Source organism: Sylvia atricapilla, chromosome 7, assembly GCF_009819655.1.
Source record: "Sylvia atricapilla isolate bSylAtr1 chromosome 7, bSylAtr1.pri, whole genome shotgun sequence".
In the NCBI taxonomy this organism is placed as follows: Eukaryota; Metazoa; Chordata; class Aves; order Passeriformes; family Sylviidae; genus Sylvia; species Sylvia atricapilla.
The window spans coordinates 28,201,135-28,223,395 of record NC_089146.1 but is presented as its reverse complement, the minus strand read 5'-3'; the positions used below and the strand labels follow the sequence as shown (position 1 = coordinate 28,223,395).

General features: G+C 41.0%; 1 protein-coding gene across 2 annotated transcripts in view; it reads left to right on the top strand.

The window, feature by feature from the left end:
- MYLK (myosin light chain kinase) overlaps positions 1-22,261 on the top strand; it is a 199,490-nt gene that overhangs the window by 155,466 nt on the left and 21,763 nt on the right. For both annotated transcript variants that reach the window (XM_066323075.1, XM_066323076.1), the window contains 5 exons: positions 865-1,018; positions 12,915-13,217; positions 16,801-16,836; positions 16,928-17,021; positions 18,031-18,234. In XM_066323075.1, coding sequence (XP_066179172.1) covers positions 865-1,018; positions 12,915-13,217; positions 16,801-16,836; positions 16,928-17,021; positions 18,031-18,234 — 791 coding nt within the window. The remainder of the gene's footprint in view (positions 1-864; positions 1,019-12,914; positions 13,218-16,800; positions 16,837-16,927; positions 17,022-18,030; positions 18,235-22,261) is intronic.

Genomic DNA, 22,261 nt, shown 5'->3' with positions numbered 1-22,261 from the left:
CTTGGAAGAGTCACTTATCTAAGAAGGAAGTGGTGGGAGGAAGAAGGGCATTGACATTATGTTGTCTGTTTCATAAGAACACAGTGTACAGCTTCTGTAATTGCAGTGTAGCATTATGAGGTTTTTAAAGAACTGTCGTGTCTCAAGCTAATGCTGATTAAAATCTAAGTCACCTTGGCCATTTATGCTATGACAGCTCCGTTTCAATGAAAAACTAGCTCATAATACGCCTGTGGTACTGAGCAGAGATTTGAATTTTTGCTTCTCCAGAAGATTAAAATGCTTTAGGAAAGCTCCATCTGCTCTTTGAATGTCTCTCTGTACAGCCGTAGTGTTGTATCTCCATTTCATACAACTTTGTCTTCAATTGTTCAAACCCAAGAAACTGTTACCCTGGTTTGCGTGGAAGAACAGGATAAGCCTGGTTAAAACAAGAGGGCAAAAATCAGAGCTATGGATGGTCTGATCGTTGAGCTTCTGAGGGGAATGGCAACTGAACTAAGCCTAAACCCTTGTTCCACTGTGCTTTCTCCAAGATTTGTAAGACCAAACGTTGTTCCTTTGACAATCGCACAGTTTGCGCTTTCAGCCTCTCAAAGAGAAGTTAAAAAGTGACAGTCCTGTTCCTTAGTGGGATTGCAGCAACATCAGTCTCCCTGCGGCCTTTGCAGGACTGGAGCCATCATAATGTTGTGCTGCATTTACAGATGATTTGTGTCAAATACACAGTTTACCAGCTCCACATAATCACTTCTGTAATAGAGTTATCTGCAGATTACACTTAATATGATAACATTGCATTGTGCTTTGAGCTCTTTCAGATACAAAGAAGTCTATCACATAATTTTTCTTTTAATTTGGCAGATTCAAGAAAATGAATATATTAAAATTGAGAATGCTGAAAACAGTAGCAAGCTAACAATATCATCAACAAAGCAGGAACACTGTGGATGTTACACCCTGGTTGTAGAGAACAAACTTGGCAGCAGACAAGCACAAGTCAACCTTACAGTTGTTGGTAAGTCCATAATATTTTATTTATATACTTATTCTTCAGACATCAGTCTACATTTGCATTTTATATGATAGGCAACAGGTTAAATAAAATAATCAGTTAAGAAGACTGAAATAAAAGCTAGTGCTTCAAAAAATGGACAGCGACATTGTAATAAGGACTATAAGAAAGATCAGTAGGGCTATACTGTGCTTATTTGGAAAAATTCTTAATTCCATGGTGATGAAGGTATAAAATATATAAAATAGGTCATGGTTAAAAAAAAATTCCCCCACAAGATAAAAAACAGCTCATGTTTCCATTTTAAATTCCTACCATGGTCTATTGTTTGCAGGGACAGAAAGCAGTGAATAAAGACAGTTGTTTTGAATGTGGAGCCCTTCATCTGTGGGCTTTGACACAGGTGTCTCAAAGCTTCAAACAGCCTTGTCAGGTGACACTCACAGGTGTTGCAGCACATTAGGTTTGTTGTAGCAGACTCAGGGCAGCTGCACAGAGATGTAGACTGGCAGACAGTTGCAGTTTATTTGCAGATAAAACTGCAGCTGAAATCTAGATCAGTGACATCTAGCTGAAGGGCTGAAGCCACCTTGGTGTGGATGCACAGCAAAGAGCTGCCAGGGAAACCCAGGGAAGTGCTGCAGGTAAAGGTGTGATTTGGCTCAAACATTACTCTGTGGGATGTCTCTGTTTCTGGGCTCTGTTACCTGTGGCCTGCAGAGGGGTTGTCACACACGGTGATGCCCTAACAGCCACGTGGCTGTGAGCCAGGCAAGAAATGAATGTCTGACCCCAGTGAAACAAATGGCACAATACCTTTAACCCAGGCTGGGCTGGAGATTCACTCCAGTAATCCAGTGGATACCACACGAAGTTTAATGAGTACAATCAGGTACAATATTCACTGAAGCAGACTGAAGGTGACTCAATTGCATGTTGCTCTACGTATTGTCAATAGAAGCTTCCTGATTATTTAAATTAATTCCTTTCATCCAGTCTGTGGCTTTAATTGCAGTTAAAAGATAACTGAACAGATGAGTATAAATATCAAGTAGACTCCAGCAACATGCCAGAGAATTCAAGAACAGAAGAAAATAGAATCAGCATTTTTCCCATGATGCATAGATAAATTGTACTGCCCCTTCCAACAGTGGCTTGTACAGGTCAGAAGTACAGCTAGGTTAAAAATGGACACCACTGGTCCTTGAATAAACATATACTTTGGTCTGGGCATAGGTTTTGGCTGCAAAACCCCAACACAGCCGATCAGCAGCTGAAGGAATGGCAGGAGATTAATTGCTCTTTACATTTCCTTCCTTTTCACTCTTTCCTAGGCAACTGCTGCAGGCAGCTAACTGTAGCAGGTTATTGGGCAAGATGCATTTTTTAGCTGCACAAGGCCAGCAATTCCTACTATCTTGTTACTGTGTGAGCCTTGACTCGTTATTATATAAGTCACTGGTTTATATCCTTGGGAGTTAATTGGTTTGAAAGTCTGTGAATTCTATAACCTTATAAAGCTACATCTCAGCCTCCTGCTTTGCTCTTCCCTAAGAAATGTGCCAGAGAGCCGTGGGATTCCCAGAGATGCTTTTGGGCGAGTTGGGTGAAGAATCCTTACAATGTGCAGGAGTTTGCCATGTGTTTTGGCTGATGACAAGCTCTCTGTTTCCAACTAAAAAGAATAAATTCCATCTTGTAAAATTGCCAAGCTCTTCAGTGAGACATCTCGCTGATGTCAGCAGTGCCGAAGGCATGACAAGGCCTCACTGCTCCAGGCTTGCTGCACATGCATTTTAAGGCCAGATTCTTCCATCTGGGCACTCAAAAGTGTGGGAAAAGGGAGCAAAAACGTCTTCCTTCGAGGAAAGGGGTTAATCTCACTACTGAGATAAAATCCTTCACGCTGTTTGCACCTTTAAAGCTGTCAAATTCACTGAAGTTTAAAGGTACTTTTCTCTAAAGCCTGTCAGTCAAATAGGGAAGCTATGTTTCTCTGAATATGCAAAACTCGAGACTTCTGGATCTTCTAAAGCACACCCTTAGTCCTAAATTCCTGCCTGTCCATTCTCTCTGCTCCATTCCAAGCACTGGAAAGAAACTTGCTCTCCCTGCCCTGACCCCACTTTGATAACAAGCATTGGTGGAGAAAGTCCTGGTGCTAGAGATCAGCTCTGTTTGCCTCAGCCTTTTTAATAAGGCTCTAAATTCTGTGTGAGCTGCTTCCCTGTAAGTTTACTGAGAAAAGGCACATCCATGTGTGTGTTGTGTGCTCAAAGTGCCTGACCACACTGCAAAACTGAGCCTTGAATGTGTTGAAACTACAAATACAGAACATTTGCTTTCTGGAGGAGTGTGACTGAGCAGAACCCAGAGCTGCATTTCTCAAAGGTCTAGCTAACAGCCTTGGCTCTTCTGAATTTTACCAAATCAAAGACATTTGTTAAAATATAAAATGAAATACATCTGGAAATGAACATGTATTTATTTTATTATTACCTCTTACAATCATGTAGGTTTCAAAGTTTTCATGCTGATGGGCAAGTTTCTTATGTGAAAGACTCCAATAGGCATTTCTCAAATTAAATTCAGACTGTAACACATGTCAAGGAGCAGGCTGCCCAGCAAAGTTGTGCAGTCTCCATTCCTGGAGGTATTCAGGCTCAGACTGGATAAGCATCTGAACAATCTGGTCTGACCTTATAGCTGATCCTGCTGTGAACAGAAGGTCTAAAGACCTTCCTGAGGATATTTAAGACCATCCTGGATCTTGGTTTTATACTTGCAATTGTCAAAGACCTTTCTTCACAAAAAAATAACATTATTGACTTAACCTCCAATCAGAGGACAAAGGATTGAGCTTATCTGCCAGGATTCAAATCAGAAATGATCCTGCTATGATTTAAACCCCGAGTCCTAGATTGTAAACTCTATCTGAGTACAACTTGTAGAGATTATTTTTAATAAGGACATTTAGGGAAACAAAGATACTCTGCATTCCTTTGAATTTAACTCCCAAAGTCTTAAATTTAACTGTCAGACTCAGGCCTCAGCAACAATCACAATTGAACTGTGCAAGGGTTCTGACACTTGAAGCTTTAAATAGTTTATGATTTGGTGCAGTTTAGGCCATGGGAAAGGATGCTCTTGAAAGAAGCCCAACTTCATTCTAAGGGGTTTTATTTCCTTTAATCAATGTCAATGAACAAAATGTACATTGCACTCAGCCTCCAGTGTGAGCTGTGCAGTCCACAGAGCAGATGCACTGATACATAAACAAGTTAGGGGAGACTTTTTAAATAATGGTGTGATGCTGAGCACACAGCCCTCAGCCACAAGGACTGAGCCTTGTGATTCAGTGTGTAACTCTGTACAAGCACTAATAATACTGGGAGACCTGGAAGTCTGTGAGACATCCAAGTCAAGCAGTATCTTCTTTTAAAGGGTTGACTGGTCCCAAAATGTCCATGTTGAGCTCTTCTCTATTGTTACTATCAGCTCTCTTAAAGAAGCAATTTCCTTAGCTGACTGATCTCTCTAGGGAGATTTTGTAACATGTTTCTGCTCCAAAATCGAAGCAGCCTGATGTGAGATTGAGCTAATGATTTATAGCAGACAGTGTGTCAGATTGAAGTGGACTTATGTTGCCAAAGCTGTTAAATGAGACAACGATGAGCTTAGTGTAAAATATGACTGATTTAGGCAAGGTAGAGCCCTCACTTTACAATGACAGCAAGCAATATTCATTCCTTTCATGCCATTTATTTGATGTATATTGATATATTTATCAAATTTATGAAAAAAATATGATTCTGAACATTTTAGCCCCAGGTGTGTAACCATCTTTGAAAAAGAAACTTGATTTTCCTACTGGCTAAAACTGGGTACTGTGATACAGAGTCAGAATAACAACACAGTATTCAGCAAGGGTATCTGGCACTAGAGAAATAATCTGTTCTGCAGCTAGGCCACAAGTTTGCCACATGGTTTTGGGCATATTGCTCCATGTTTCCATGCCTACTATGCAGAGGCTTTTTTATCAGTGTTTAGTGAATGCTTTGGATATTAGTGCTGTCTTCTACTTTTTTAAAGACAGAAGTAGAAATACACACACTACCTAACTGGGGGCTAATTTTGACCAACCTTTTTTGTCTTTTACAAATCCTTTGGGATTTTTACTGTTCCTGATGTGGTTTTTGTGTGTATATATGTGTGCCTATATACATATATGTATTATACACACACATATGTAAGTATCATGGTGATTAGTAAGCTCTATGGTAGATATATGTGAAAGAATGAGAGCAATGTCATTAGATCCTGAGAGGCCTAAAGTTAAAAGTTATGGTGGTTTTACTACTCCCAGTATTAGTGCATGCACTGTGTTTTGCATCCTTCTCTACTGTTGGAAAGTGATAAAACAAGTACTCAAGGACACACACATATATATATATATATATATATGCATGTTGCACACAGGTATGCAAGTTGTGTGACATGAACTCACTAATACCTGCTCCTCTGTTCCATTCCATTCTTGACTTGGGATGGAGAAGTTACTTTCTGTGAGGAAAGTGTTACTTCTATATGTCTTTAGCAGAATCTCTGTAAGCACAGTCTTTCCAGGCATAAGTGAAAAAATACAAGTTTATTTGAGAACAAGGTCTGATCATCACTAGATTCAATAGTCATTGAATGTAATAATAGGATTATGAATTGCTGCTCTGAAGGGCTTGGTTCTGGTTCCACAGGTCACATATACGCAAGCTATATTAATATTTGTTTTCTGCCCCAAAACTCTGTTAAAGGGAAAGGTGGAAGTAAAACCAGCAGTGCACAGTGACCCTTTCAGCACTGTGAATACATTGTGTGAGATCCTGAGAAATCTGGCACAGTGCTCACCACTCAGACAGAGAGGACCCAGTGGTCAGGGTTCTGTGTTCCCTCTCTGGAAAAGTTAAGTGCAGACATCTGGGAAGCAGACAGTGAAGCGAGACAGCCATAGACATTTTGACACTGAGTATTGTGGCTCACAAGTGCAAATATGAATGATTCTGAAGTTCTTCTTTGGAAAAGCATCAGATTGTATCTTGCAGTATCCATGTGATTCCCTGTTTACAGTCAGGTCAAGAATGCAGTGAATTTCCTAAGAATATGTGGGTGGACTCGCTCTGTAACCTTCAACCTTTCAGATTCCTCTGGATTGCTGGAGTATTTTTGTCACTGGTTTTATGGTTAAAGGGCAACTACACTGGTTGTTAAGGGAGAGATGTCTTATGTTGCTGCTGTTGTAGTTGGAGAGTATAGTAACCTCCACTGTCAGCTTCCCACTAAAGCACAGTAGAAAAACACTGCAGCTGTACCAAAACTAAATTTTCACAGAAAGAAAAAAAGGTGTAGAGGAAAACCAGCTTATGCTGGTCTGTGCATCAGTGCTGGCACACTAATCCAGGTTTATCCCTTGAAAGGCCATGTAGTTTCAATGTCATTTCTGTTAGGAGAAACTGCAGTAGAGCTCCATGCATAGTTGCTTTTTCCTGATGCTTACCGTCAGGTTTTTTTTGAGGAAGTAAATAAATATCTTTACAAGTGCAACAAAATTCCTGTATTTTACCTAGTTACTCAAAAATGATTAATCACAACTCCTGCACATAAACATGAGGTTCCTAGGGCCCAAACTCACTCCAGTGGAGACTAATAGACTGATAGTAATTCCTACTAGAGAAACTCCTAAAATTTATTCTGCCTTTCAGTGGGCAGGTTTGGGAGCTCTAATTCACTCAGTTATCAAAGCAGATACCTAACGTGCAGCCCATGAGTAATCCGAACAGCTTGTTGATTCAGACTCAGGAGCAGATGGTTTAGAAAAAGGCTCCTGAGAATGCATTATATATTTGTTTGTTCCATTAGGGCTGTGGCAGAAGGAGATGTTCTTGTGCTGAGGGCATTTGCGTGGGAGTGGTGAGCTCTGGTTTCGTTCCCAGCTCCATTCTCCTGTGTGTCCTTGGGCAAGGTCATTTTACATTTCTATGCCTCAGTTACCCCAACATGCTCTGGCCCCCAGTATTTGTGAGCTACTTTATCCCCAGGTCTCAAAAGGGCAGTTTGTAAATGAGTTAGTTTTATGTCAGAGTTGTCAGGAGAAGCAATGTTGAGAGTATTCTGCAGTGTATTTTACAGGGGAGGTGCAGATTTCCAAGTCTGGACTAAGAAATTTTTACCATGGGGTCCTCACCTCTGCTGGGGAGGCTGTTTCATTAGGAGAAAACTTGTGTTCATTCCAGTTTCTCTTGAGTTGTTTTGCAGGAAAATGCAGGCATTTTCTAGATGAACTTTATCCTGAACCTGTGGTGCACTAACATACAGGGTGTACATTAGTTACAGGTGTTAAGGGGTAGCACTAGCACTCCTCTCCCTTGGAAAAGGAGCTGCAGGACGTAGTTTTCCAGGCAAAGCAGCGAGGTCTGCCATGACCCCGAGCCCTGTCAGCGATAGTGCCGAGTTCAGTTATGACCTTTTATGGTTTCGCTTTTCTCCTGCTGATGGATTTCAAATGAAAGCTTTGCCAGTGCTGTCGGCATGGACAGTGTTCAACTGGCTTTTGCAGCATATTAAATACCTTCCCTGGCTAAACAGCTTGTGGAATGGAATTAAATTGTTTCTTTCTGTCTGTTCTTTATCTGGCAGACAAATATCGCAATAGCTAATAATAGTGTTATACAGTAATATGATAACTGGATTTAGAAAGAAAACAAACCAATTTTGAGAACAGATAAAGAAAACTACTTCAGAGACATTGCTTCAGTGCTGTCTCTGTTCATAAAAGAAAGGGGAAAAAGACTTTTCAGAGCCTGTGGTTATACTGTTCTCAGTTTTCAGAGGCTTTCTCCTAAAATAATATCTCTGCTTAAGAGCCAGGGCTGTGCGAGCTCTTAATGCACAGCAAAACCTGTTGCCTTGCCTTGGCTCAGCCTGACCCTCACAGCAAGTAGCAGAACAATTTCTATGTCCATGCACTCAGTTAGATAAGGAGACTGCTGCCTTTTTTGGTCTCTTGGAATGGTTCTTGTGTTCTGAGGGCTCTGTAAACTGAGCCATGTGGAGAAGGCAGTGAGGTCTAGATAGCACAGTCTCATGTCATGTGGGTGTCCTGGATGAGCTGTGGGTTCGCCTCCTTGCAGAAAGAGAGAAAGTCCCTTTGCTTATGGAGTTGTCACAGAATCACAGGATATTCTGAGCTGGAAAGGACCCACAAGGATCATCAAGTCCAGCCCAAAGTGAATGGCCTGTACAGGGATTGAACCCACAACAAATGTCATTAGCAACGTGCTTTAACCAATACAGCACTGAAAAAAAAAGGCAACGACATCAGGTCAAGTTTGTCTGATAAATAGCAATGATTTAATGGCCGAGCATGCGTATGTTCTATGCTTCTTAGAGTGAGCAAATACAAGTTAATTAAAGTTTACTTCAGGCTGTATATCAAAACCTGTTTACCAAAATATTTCTGAGAATTTATCTGAGGAAGGAGTGCAGCTGAATTCAGTTTAACAGTAAATAACAAGTGTGTGTTTCAGTGCTGGTATGGTCTTAAAAGTGGCTTAAACATTTCATGTGGGAGCAGCTCATCACTTTATGCCCTAAGGAATATGTGCCACAAAGAATAAACTGGAATCTGACCTCCTCGCTTTTGGGGTAGTGGTAATTTACACCTCCCTTTGTTGAGAAGCAAGGAGTTTTAACCTGTGCCTGGTTTGCTGGAGCACAAGAGGTACAAAGCAGTAGAGCCCTCCTTCACATCACCTCCAGTCTCCTCTTACTCCTCTCTGCTTGGCTTATGGCTCACAGCACACAGGAGCTGCTCCTGCTGCTCCCTCTGTGCTGCTGGTGTCAGCAGCTTAATGCAGTCTCTGTGCTGCTGTGCAAACAGTCCTTGAGTCACGTTTGAGGCCATATTAATTTCTTATCCAGCTCCTTTGCCTGCCACAAAGCCTTGGAAGCCAGCTAGGGGCAACCCTCCTCATTTCTAGAGAGATTTACCTGCAAAGGAATGGGAGTTTGTAGGATTCTGACCAGGTTCAACAAGACTGTGTGGATACAGCCAGTCTGACCATGATAATCCAGAATATCCTAAATCTAGATTTTGTATGTGCTGTAGGTTAGCCAAGGCTGGAGTACTCCTAGTTTCATACCGTTAAGATACCTTATGGTGGCTTTCTTTTGTTGCATGTAACAGTGAAATTGAAGTTAGAGCTCAATATTTTAAATTAGTTGCTTCTCCTATAGGAAAGTGCACAAGTACATTTTTGGGTGCTCTCCCTTCCTTCTAGTTCACATATTAGATTGTATGGATTCTATGGATTGCTCCAGAAGAGGAAGAACAAAATTGTGGTCCATTAAAGCCAATGTAAAGCCCTCATAATTTAAACCTAAGTATGAAATGTGATCGTGCATGTCAAAAACTGCACGTGACATGCAGTGGAATATTGGAGACAGGCAGCTCAGGGACGTTAATGGTATCGTAAACACTAAAACAGAAGGACAAAATAGAGAACTGTGCTTGTCTTCCACACCCCTCCTCAACCCATAGGAAGTTTTTATTGGAAGTAGTTAATTGTGCCGATAGAGATTTCTTATTCCAGAAGGGAATGTAGTTTGGCAAAATATTCTAGCTTTCAATACAGACAGATGAATACAGGGTAACCTTTAAAATCTCCATAGAATAAACTATTGAGAAACAAAACAGACACATGGAGAGACCATCTGCAGATTCTCTGAATGTGCAGAGCTGTAGAATACCATCCAGTCTGATAGCAAGTCATTTTTAAGCATGGTAAAATGGTACATATACATCTGTCATATTAAAAAAGAGCAAAGATTACGCTTTCAGTCCTGTTTATGATCTCCCATAGCAGCTACTACAGTATTTATGCACTGAACAGATCTGCAAGCAGCAGCACATGATAGACTTCAAACAGAACATGCATCTTTCTGCCTCGATAGAGTCCAGCCAAGGTTGCAGGTTTTCATCTCTGCCTATTGGGAAAAAGGCCTGAGTAATACAGAAATGTTTCCAAGGCTAGCAGACACCAGTTCAAAGCCCCACAGCATTTCCTTTGCCACTGATGTCCCCTCGGCCATGAATGTTTTCTCTGCAGTGCTCACATACCTAAGCCTTGCTTCTGTAAACCATGCTGGCCAGAGGGACTCCAGTTGTCTAGGTGAGTCATGGAAAGAGAGCTCACTGAGGAAACTGAGGGCTGAGAAACTGATAAATCATGCCCCGAGTTTCATTTGGAAACACCAGTGTGTTGAGAGTCAGCAATGAGAGAGTGTATTTTCATGTCCTGCACAGGAAGCAGGCTGTTGTGCTCTGCAAATACTGAAACACAGCAGTTCACTTTCTTCATATAAATTCAGTGGACAGCACTCAAGCAACCTAACACTTTATTTTAAAAGCAACACATGCATCCAGGTTTGGCTATGTGCATAGCAGATGTCAGAGAATCTGCAATGCTTTGACAAACCTCAACAGATGCCCCTGTAAGGTGATGGACTACTGGCTTGGCTTTTTCTTCAGAGCATTTTTCCTCCTCCTATCTGCAACTCTTCTGTTTGGATTAAGGATGAATTGGCTGTTACTTATTCAAGTTCTGTCTGCATTTTGAGATGGTGCAGTGATGGTTACATGGGAGGAAAACAAGACACAGGGCTGAATATTCCATTTCTGTAAAGGTTTTGAGAAGGACAGAAAATAATTCCCAGCAAGGTCTGCACGGATAACCAGCTACAGTGAAGATGCTGTTGCCACTGTCTGACTAAAATTGTAGAATTCATGTGTGCCATGCCAGCAGCTCTCTGATGGCTGCTGTGGGTACGGTACAAACGTGCTGATACTGTGAATGGTGTGGGCACTGAATCCTCACTTCTTGCAGCTCCAGGGAGGCTGGGACAGGACCACTCAGTACAGGCAAGAGGAGTGCTGCTGTTTGGGCACCAGGAGATCAAGATTCAGTTCTCATCTTTACTACAATCCATTTTTCTTAGACAAAGCATGTAACTCCTCTGTGATTCAGTTCATTATATATCTACACTATAAATCCATGCTTGTTAATAGCCCCTTCCATTCTGCCAGAAAATGAGGTGAGTAAAATGTGACCACTAAGCAGGACAATAAGCTGTTCCAGAAGTTAAGGACATCTGGTCTCTGCCATGTGTTTAACAAGAGAGTGCTGTATAACGATGACTCCTTGTGGAATGCTGTTTTAAGTGTTGCCAAAATGAAGAAAGATAATCTTGATTCTGGCAGTCACTTTTTCTTCCACCTGGGGGTTCTCATACTGAATGCAGTGGCATACTCGGTGTCCACCTCCCTTCCTCCCTCTCAGTCTTTTCCCTTATACTTCAAAATTTCTATTTATATCTCTTGTAATATATTTAAGTTGTGGAGGGAGATGTATTTTCCATCTTAACTGAACTAAAGTATTTTTCAGGGAAGTCACTGGGCAATGAAACTTGAACTCTTCCAAATAGTGAACTGATACTTACCTATCTTGATCAGATTAGACTGTCCCAATTTCCCTCTCTAGGAGTTAAACCACAGCACTCAGAGGAGAGGTTCCTCTGTCCAAGAACCAAAGGCGTGTTTCTGACAAATGGTGGCTATTTCTGTCAGCTCAGTAATTTTCCTAGGAATGATAATTTGAGTATAGAAGGATATAGTCTGTCACAGTGAGACTTTGATCAAAGTCTACAACAGCTTCCCCCAGCATGTGGATGTTTTTATTGCTGAGAAAGCGGCAGTATTTTTTGGCTGCTTTGTCAGCTCTGCCTTTCCTACAGAGAAGATGATAATGTCCATTAGCAGCTTGAACAAGCAAAATGGGACAGGATTTTATCAATCTGTGTTCAGTGTAGCTACTGTTTGTAGCATCTTACACTTTCTATCTTTTTTCTTTTCCTTTTCTCTCATTTATCCCATCCTTTGATTTATCTTCCAACCTTTTGCCACTACTTCATCCACATCAACATCATCATTATTTTGTAGGTTTTGCTAGATTATTTCTGAGAGGATTATTTCCAGAGAAGCTATTTTTTCCTTTAAAAGTCTTTTGAAGTGCTTAACTTCCACAGCTATTTTCCAGCAATTTATTTTAAAAGTCATCATTTTTCTGTCTTAGAAGAACATTAATTTCAATAATTAATCATTAGACTAAATCCTGAAGAAGTTGTATAACTGCAAGGCTTTTGTGTTTTCTCAGGTGTTTGCATAGTTGGCTGCACATCTGCACACCAGATTCTGGGGATATGCAATCTTCTCATCTAAATGAGGACTTCAGTAGCAGTCCTCTGAGGAAAAACAGAAGTTTCTATCTTCTGCTTCCTCAACAGTGTCCAAAATGCATATAAGATTAAAAAGATCTCACTATTTGAATTATATATTCTAAGTTGAACTCCTTCTTACTGAAAAGTGCACTAGACTTCCAAAACCAGCACAAAGATTAATTTGTTCATTAAACTGTTGGCAGATAAACTCGTCACCCTTCAAGGCCTCGTTTCCATGCCAACAAACTGGTTCTAGTGTTTCTGTACCCAGGTGTGTTTGGATGAGGGGCACCTTCTGAGGCTGTGAAAGGTGAGCGGTGGCCCTGCAGTGTGGAAGCGGATGCAGGGAGCTGAAGGAAGCACATCACAGCCATGGGATTGTTCCTCCAAGGAAGATCACCAAGGAGGGGAGATTGCAGGCACTGCTGGGACAGGTTTTAGTCTCCACAGTCTCTACAGTGACAGCTGCGAGGCAGAGCAGTGGGATGGGAAGAGGAGGGCTGTGAGCTGGGGCCGGGATTACCCTGGTGGAAGTTGTGCTCTGATGCTCACGGTGTGTGTCGTGTCTCCGCAGACAAACCAGACCCACCTGCCGGCACTCCTTGTGCCTCGGACATACGGAGCTCCTCCCTCACCCTCTCCTGGTACGGCTCCTCGTACGACGGCGGCAGCGCCGTGCAGTCCTACACCGTGGAGATCTGGAACTCGGTGGACAACAAATGGACAGACCTGACCACGTGCCGCAGCACGTCCTTCAGCGTGCAGGACCTGCAGGCTGACCGCGAGTACAAGTTCCGCGTGCGAGCGGCCAACGTCTACGGCATCAGCGAGCCCAGCCAGGAGTCTGAGCTGGTCAAGGTCGGAGAGAAACAGGAAGGTTAGTTCTTGCAAGGGAAAAAACAGCTCGCTGAACTCTTCCTTAAGAGTTCCTTACCGAGGCCGGAGAGCTGCACACCCTCCTTCCCACGTGTCTCTGAGGTGAACGTTTGTGCTGGATTGTAACTGTGCTCAAGTCCTTCACAGACTTCATCTGGGGGTCAGAGCACATCAGTTTTGCATATTTGCAGTGTGGAAACTTGGCTTCAGGGATCCCAAATCCCTGCCTTGTGAAAGCAAGCATTAATTCTCATTCTGGCTTGCTGTGAGTGCTGGCTGACAGAATTCTGCAGTTCAGTCCACAGGTAATGGGAAATGAAACCTTTCGCAGCTGTTACACATTCAGTCCATGCCCAGCTGGAAAATGGTTGGTGGCTTACCTGAAATACACCAATGGATTTATTATAGTTTATACTGGACCCGCTGTGGAAAAACAAACCATAAACACCATCCCAAATTTGCTTTTGGAAATAATGAATGTGCTTGCTGCTAGCCAAGCACAGAATATGCAGCAGAAAATAAATTGGCACTTTGCAGCTAGCTGTATTTCCCATGCTTTCAATCCCAGCACACTCGTGCACCTCAGTCCTGTGCCCCCTAGTACACCCAGCCTCTGAATTCAAGGCCATCCTTCTTAGCATGTTGGTTTTGCAGCATTATGGATGCCAAAAATATTTTTTAGGGTTTTTTGGTTAAAGCTGCATGTACTTTTAAAAATGTTTTTCAGTATCTTTTACTTCTTAGTTTTTGCTTAAGATCTTCTCAAAGGGCTTATAGAGAGAGTTGGATCATTGCAGAAATTATTCAGGAACTGGTAAAAAACTTGAAACACGCAAATGTCACCATTATTTTTCAAAACCAGAAAGGGACCACATATTTTTGTGCACACCTCCATCTACCTACTGTGCAAGGATGACTTTGACAGTCACATTACCAAAAAGCCCAGACCAGGAATTACAAATTTTACCATTTTTTCTGTCTTCGAGGAGTGAACTGTGTCTTGTATCTCTCCCTCTTCATTTACATGTGCAGGGCTTTATGTTCCACATAACCCTTGTGAAGTTATCTTTTATTGCTAAAGGAAGACAAAATGAGAGCAAAGTGATGCAGCATCACACAACCATGTAAGCCTCTCAAACAAAAGTAAATAATATTTCTCTTCAAGTGCTAAATGGGATGCATGCTGAGGAATTACTTCCCTCTATTTGCAAGATTTAAAACAAATCTAAATCAAGATGCACCTTCTCTTCAAAGCGGGGAAAATAACATTAGGAGTAGCAATAAAATTGAAAAGAAGCTCCATGGTATTGGCTCTTCATAATAAAATTTCCTGTGCTTGAATGCCCTCTTTCTTTAGTTGCAGGACAAACACCTTCTAGGGTTGGAGACCTGACTCTCCTCTGTGGTTTTTCTAGAGCAACTGCCTATTCTGGACCAAAGCAAACAAGCTATTTTTCCATTTAAGTCTGAGCATTTCCTTACATACATTTAGTACAAAAGGCTAGAAAGTGTATGAGTCATTGCAATACACATTAAAAAAAGCAACAAAAAAGTTGTTTTGAGCAAAAAGAAAACGTGTTCTGTTTGCAAGAGGGGGGAGATTGTCTTCGTGCTCTCAATTCCAGGGCCCATTGATTTCAATTCTTGGTATTGCAGATAGTGTGGGAAAAGAACAAATCATCTAAAGTGTGATTTTTCAAGTGTGTGAATATAATTCGTGCCTTAATTAAAGGCAGTGGAAAATGCATGTGTTGAACACCTGTCAAAGTCAGGACTCTAAGCTGCCATCTATGTAAACAGCTGAACAACTCTGGATTTTCTAGGCTGATTAGAAAAGGAAGTCTGATTACTGAATTTCATATTGAGGTACAGCACATATTAGCAATGTCAGTATGGTCTTAGTGAAGAAAGGCATGGCTAAATTTTCACTGTGCATTTAAAGAAAAAAAATAAAGTTGTAAGTCACAACAGATTAGAGCCTCCATTGCCATGTTTGAGGAAAATTTGGTACTGTTGACTCACTTCCGAGAAAGGTTTCAGCACAGCTACTCAGCACTTACCAAGCTCAGATATGTACCACTTAAATAATTTAGGCTTCCACTGGTGGACTAAAATGTTTCTACTCCGTGGCTTCAATGCAGTGTCGCTGCAGAACCGGGCACTGACTCCTTGCCTCAGCAGCATTTGGCAGACATTACCTACTGGCAGCCTGGCTGGGAGCAGCTCCCTTACACAGCCCTTAAAAGGGGAGGAAAATGTGATGTGCTCTGTGCAGGAGTGGTTTGTGCCTGAGGAAGGTCTGAGGACAGCTACCCCGGGTGGGGAAGGCGCCCTTCCCTCCCTGCTCTTCTGGTAGAGCTCTGCAAACCAGCTCGTCTGGGCAGGAATATGCAAGGGTTGCAGCTCCAGAAAAAAAAAAAAAAAAAAAAAAAAAAGAGAGGAAGGCTTTAGCAACAGATTTTATCCACTTGATGGGCTTTGCTACCAGCACGCAGATGCAGCATTTTGTGTAGGATGGGAAAGGGTGATGCCTCAGACCACCTATCTGCTCCCCCTGCCCTCTTTATTTCTGGTTCCTTCTCATCCTCTGCATCTAACTCTGTGCTTTAAAGCACATAACAGTGCCCAGAGTGCTGCATTAATGTTTCATGACATGAATCTGTTGACACAGGGGGCATAAATCCCTTGGTTAGGCTTGCACTCCATTATGGCAAAGTGCAGCTTCAGCAGCTGCAGGAGAATTAACAGGTCACCAGGTAACAAACAGCCTTTGCAGGTTCTCAAATCAGTGCTCACAGCCACAGTCTGTGGAGCAAGCCCAAGCAGTGTAAGTACTGTATAACAACATTCCAGCTGTAGTCCCCTTCCCCTCACACCCACAGGCAAAAAGCAGTGCTACAGGCAGTTAATGTACATGAAAATTAGAAATGAAAATCAGGAGACTCAGGCCAGCTTTTACTCTGACTTAGGTCACTGGGTCCCCTGTCTTTGAGTCTGCCTGTAGAACTGAGGGTCCTTTTGGATCCCAATGATTGCAGAATTCAGCAATGCCCAGGGGAATGCATGCTGCTCAGATTTTCTCAATATCTCGTGTCTGAAGTTTGTCGGGATCTTTGCAGGGAATCTTTTCATGTACAAACTTGCCTAACTTTTGGCTTCACAATTCAAAAAAGCACATCAAAGCCAAGAAAAAAATGTCATTAAACAAGAAGTATTATTGATTTTAATATTTTATATTCATTTTTTTATTTCCCTGAGGTATTCTAAAGGTATTTCTTAGATTACTTTGAACTGATGCAGTATGCTGATGTTTCTAGTAGGCAAGCATAATTGACAAGTACTGCAAACCACAGGAACTTGATTTATTCAGGAATGGTGAGTAGACTGGCTGGATAGTCAATAGTGATGAAGAAGTGATGAAGAGATTTTAATTATGAAGTTAATGCACAAACTCCCCAACTGCTTTTTGCTGCTTTGCCATAGGGTCTATCCATTGTCCATGTCACTGTGAGTAATTTGAATATTTTCTGTTAGTGCCACATCCCATTTAATAATTGATTCATGTGTTTTTATTTTCATCACAGAACCTAAAGAAGACGAAGCGGAGCTGTCTGACGATGGTAAGAAGTGCATGTTTTAAACAGGAAACCGGTGCTCTTCATCCTCATTTTCTGGAGGATTTTAATCACGGTCCTTAATGCTTCTTTGTAGAGGGGAAGGAAACAGAGGTCGAGTATCGGACGGTTACGATCAACACTGAACAGAAGGTGTCAGATGTCTATAACATCGAAGAAAGGCTGGGATCGTAAGTATGGGGCTGTGCTTTTGAAGACACACAGTTTTCAAGGCAGGCAGCCAGTGATAAAGATCATGGGCATTTATTCTTCATTTTGCACTTGCAACATCCCAGTTGGGCTCCTTTGTTGTGGTAAAAATAGATTTCGACATACGTTGGCCTCCGCTCCAGAAAGATCCTTTGCTCCGATTAGCTGATAATTTTAAATAGGCACTACATGTACTTCTGGCAAGGAAAATGGAGCCCACAAATGAACAAAGCTAGAGGATTCATTCGTTTTTCAGTGCCCTAAAAGCTATCTGGAAAAAAAAAAAAAAAAAGGTACACATTGTGTAGTTGCACTTCCATTATATCCATTAGTGGTAATAAGATTATCCTGCCTACGGGCTGGAATCTCTGTTGACAGCGGCCATAATCCCAAGAGCATTAATACCATTGCTGAGAGAAGGTCAGTGATTAGCCTGGCTGTGTTTCTCAGGGCCCCAGCTCGTGGTGGTGTGAACTGCAGGCCACGATAATCTTTCAGTGACCAGTGCTGAAGGCCAGGGGATCCTCTGTGCTGCCATGAACAAATCCTGAGAAGGGTAACACAGAGCTAGAATTGTACATTACAGCAAAGGGAAACAACAGCACTGAAGCCTCGAGCATTCAGATTCGGATTTCACCTAAATCCTGTACCTGGAATGCTCCATCACCTTCAGAGGTGTATGACCTATAGAAAACTGTGCAAAAATACCCTGAATTAAAGCCTGGTAGGAGTCCCAATTTTTGAACCCTTCTATATAAGACTTGTTAACTGGAATGGCAGAATATCTCTAAACATGGTATTCATTCAAAAGTTTTTGCAGATCAGCATAGAATACTACTTGATACTAAGATAGTTTTATTTCAGAATGGAATAGTTGTGCTGGAATATTTAGGGGATTGTTGTGCTGGAATATTTAGTAAATTGTTGCTATTTGGTGGTGGCCCATATATTGCAAAAATATATTTTATGGAAATAGTTATATATTTTCAGGGGAAAATTTGGACAAGTCTTCAGGCTTGTTGAAAAGAAGAATGGAAAAGTTTGGGCAGGAAAATTTTTCAAAGCATATTCTGCTAAGGAAAAAGAAAACATAAGGGAAGAAATCAGCATCATGAACTGCCTACACCATCCAAAACTTGTCCAGTGTGTAGATGCCTTTGAAGAAAAAGCCAACATTGTTATGGTTTTGGAAATGTAAGTATAAAGCAGAGCACGCTAACGAAGTTAATAATGTTGAAAATGATTGTGTGTACAAAAGTAGCAACTTACAGACACAGGACTGTCAAATGCTTCAGGATTCGCAGGGCCTGGATTTCAGATCTTGCAAGTTTTTCTAATTATTTTTCCAACTTGTTTAAACTGTGTAAGTGAATCTCTGTTAATCTCTGAAAAATCAGCCAAAATGTGCTACAGTTGTTATTGTCTAGTTGCTTGTTTCTTAAAGTACATGTGGTGGGGTTTTGAGTTTTACTGCCCGCTTGGGAGAGGTGAGAACAAGGTCAGCTGCATTTTGGACTTTCATTTAGAACCTAGAATGTGTTTAAGGAGGAGAACATTTTTTACTAAAAAAAATATGTGTTGAACAGTCTTAACAAACAATAATGGCCAATATTACCAGTGTTTACATCATCCATAAATCACCTGCTTAGTGTGAACCCCATAGTTGTGGCAGTACCAGCTGGAAAGAAAATTAAATCCTGATCTGTGCTGATGCTTTTCCCAAAAAGTCACTTTAGTTACAGTTCTTCTGCCACATCAACTTCATGTGTTCTCTGATGCAAGGAGAAGCAGTTTTTTTGCTGGCTGGAAGTTCTAAGTAAGGTAAAAATTGTTTGAGGCAAAAGAGACTCTCTGTCTATTTTGCTTGCTTGGCACTCGCTTAGATTATGTGCAAACTACTACTGCACTGGCATATTTCAGAGATTGGATTTTACAACCCTGGAACTTATGTGCAGGAAGGTGTTTTTATTTTTAAATTGAGCAGTTGAGCAAACTGATGATGGTAAGGGAAGGGAACCCTACTTAGCTTGGAACTGAGAGCTGGCAGGCCTGATGGAAAACTGGGAGATGTATAAAGAGTCTGGAATAGCATATGGCTTTTGCACTCCATTAGTTCCCCCCGACAGCAAACGGGTTTTACTCTTTAAAAATGTACAAAACTGCAATCAAATTTAAAGAAGTTTTGTTACCCAGCCTCACTAGGATGTGGTTTCAGTTTGGGGTGGCCAACTGTTGTGGTTTTTGAGGCCCCCCTGACATTTCCATTGTGTGGAGCAGCAGCAGAGCAGGTCTGGGCAGTGAGGGGCTCGTGTGGCACCTCGTGCCAGGTGACTTGGTAGCCTCTCTACTGTCTTGTTCCCCAGCTGACACAATCCCAGCCCAGCAACTGCCCCTGTATATAAAGAGCCTCCAAGGGATCATTTCTGCTGTAGCTATTAATATAATATTTATTTGCATATCAAAGAAGTTGTGGGAAATACTTTTAAAAGTTCTTACAATCGAAGCTGTTTCATTTCCATTACAGTGTAAATGCGTGGATTTCAAATAAATCAAGCTCACTTGCTATCAGACTCCTTCAAATCAGATTTTAGCAGTGACTGGCATTCGGGAGCTCCCCTTCTACTCAAATTGATGAGAACCACCCTTTGATTTTTCTTCCTGCTATTTATTCTAAATTGTTCATTTTAATTTTATTACCATACCTTTCCTGGAACCTTTTAAGCTTCATACTCTCTGCTTTTAATATTTCTCATTACACTATTTTATATGGTTTGATTTCATATTCAAAATAAAATCAGATTTTTTATTATTACTTTTAAATTAAACACAATAATGATGTGCTCTTGCCTGGAAACCTTTCCATCTAACATTTACTGGAAGTCAGAGGCAAATCTCAGGCATTTCCTTTTCAAATATAGGAACATATTGGTTCCACCGTAAGAATCTCAGTGGAAAAAGTAAATCTGAAAATAGTAGCACGTTGTCACTTTAATTCAGCACTGGGGATTAAGTGCCTAAAAGTTTTATATGCTTCACATAGTTTATTTTTACATAGATCAGAAGGAGATTCTTGTATTGCAAATTAAGATTATTGGAGGAAAATCTCAGCACTAAGTTCTATTGTGTGATGTGATTTAAGCTAGTACAAGTTACTTGAGTATTTTTTCTTTTTTTGTAAGGTAGTTTTTTGAAAATGCAATTGAATATTTGCCTGGGCAACTCCAAGGTCGATTCATCTCACTGTTCCTACTGGACCAAAACCTTGGATGTGTATTCTGTGATTCCATAGATATGAATATTTTCTTAAATTACTCATGTAGAGAAGACTGAAATGAGGACAATCCAGAAAAAGTAGAGATTTGGATTCTGAACTAGCTGTGAACAAAGCCAACTTCTCCTTCTGTGTATGTGCAGAACCTCATTCACACTGATTTTATTTATCTTCCTAACCTGGCAAGAATCAAACTGGATTTGGCTCCTGATAAAAATGCAATAGTATTCATCCCATAAATGCATTGCAGTTTAATCTACCATTGCTACCCGAGTGTTGAGAGCTCTCATGGTAAAAACATTAGGCAGGTGTATTAACAGTGGTTCATTTACAAAAATGTGCTAAAAACTGGTGCTTGAGACAACGGTACAATTTCTGAAAACTTTTCCCTTTAGGGATCTGAAAAGGGTGGCTCTTTTATAGTACAGACAAGTCGTCACTGTCTGCATTAAACATTCAGAAACAACTGGTGCATTTTAGTGTGAGGATGATAATCATTTGGAGTTGCAGAATACTCCAGCTATAAACATTTTGCCTACAGATGTTTTCATAAACACCCATATTGGTTAATGTCTTAGCAAAGCAACAACACACTAGATCCCCTGACTGTTTATTCAACAGGTCTGGCAGTTCTATTGCTTTATGTTACAAATGTGCTCTAATCCAACAGAACCTCTCCGTTTGTCAAGCACATGCTCTTCTTACTATGTTCATATTCATAGGAAACCACAATATTATTTCTAATTACATATTTTCTGAAATTTTATAGCCAAAGCAAGAAATGCATCCAGAATTTCAGATGTTTCAAATTCAGTTTGAGGGTACATGAGGGATATAATCATGTATCTGGAAACCTGCTTTTCAGTTGTGTGTTTTCCTTCTGCAACTGAAATGTGCAATTGCATTTGGCAATAGCCATGAATGCTGCAAAATATTAAACCATATAAAGATCATGGTGTGTTTAATTTCTAAAAGCAAAGCTCCTCTTCACTGTGGGCTCTTTCCTTTATGGGTCATTCACCCGCAGCCATAAGAAAAAAGTATTTCCCATCTTTGGATGCAAGCAGATAAACCAGTTGAGTGGTTCCTCAAAATTAAAAAAAAAATAAACAAAAAATCCCAAAGAAACAAAACAAAACACAAACTCAAACAAAAACAGAATGAAAAAGCTCCACCAAACCAAATAAGCCACAACTTAAATTATGCTTTATTAAATCTGGGTTAAAAATGTCCCACTTCAGTTGCATGAACAGTTCAATCCAGGAGATGCTACCCTGGAAAGACCAATTATTTCACATCCTAAATTAGCACAAAAATGGAATTGACCTACAAGGAGTGTGATGAGGGCTCAGCTAAAAATACCAACACAGAAAGTGTTGTGGGTTATATCCTTCTCCTGTCATAGCTAAGGAGGAAATTCCCTCTGAGCTCACTTCGGTCAGTAATTTACCCTTTGAGCTTTGCATTCCAGTTAACCATATCATCAGAATTCTTCCTCCCTCACCCTTTGTCACTGTCAATCTCTCGCTGAATTTTTGCTCATCTGCTTGCAGTTTTGTCCTCTTTCCCTGGCACCCATTCCATATATTTTAGCTTTATTTCTAAATTCTGTTCTGTGCATTTGTGCACTGATGGATCATAGGAGGGAAGGAAGCAGTGGGAAGTGTGTGCTCGGAGTTGGGAGCAGTGTCACGAGCTCCTGTGGGCAGAGTGGCAATCACAGAGCACACACTTCACTGTCAGCTGCAGGTGACACAGTCCTAGAGGCAGGATGTAAATCTCTCCTGCCTGGAATAACAATATCTGTGTTTCCCAGTCCTCACCTGTGACAGAGATTCAGAACAGAAAACTTCTTTTGATTTATACTACACACAAGAGGGGATTCTTCCCACGTGACCCTCGTGTCTGTGGAAAATGCCATCATAAAACACAGATTGCATCCTGAAGTGA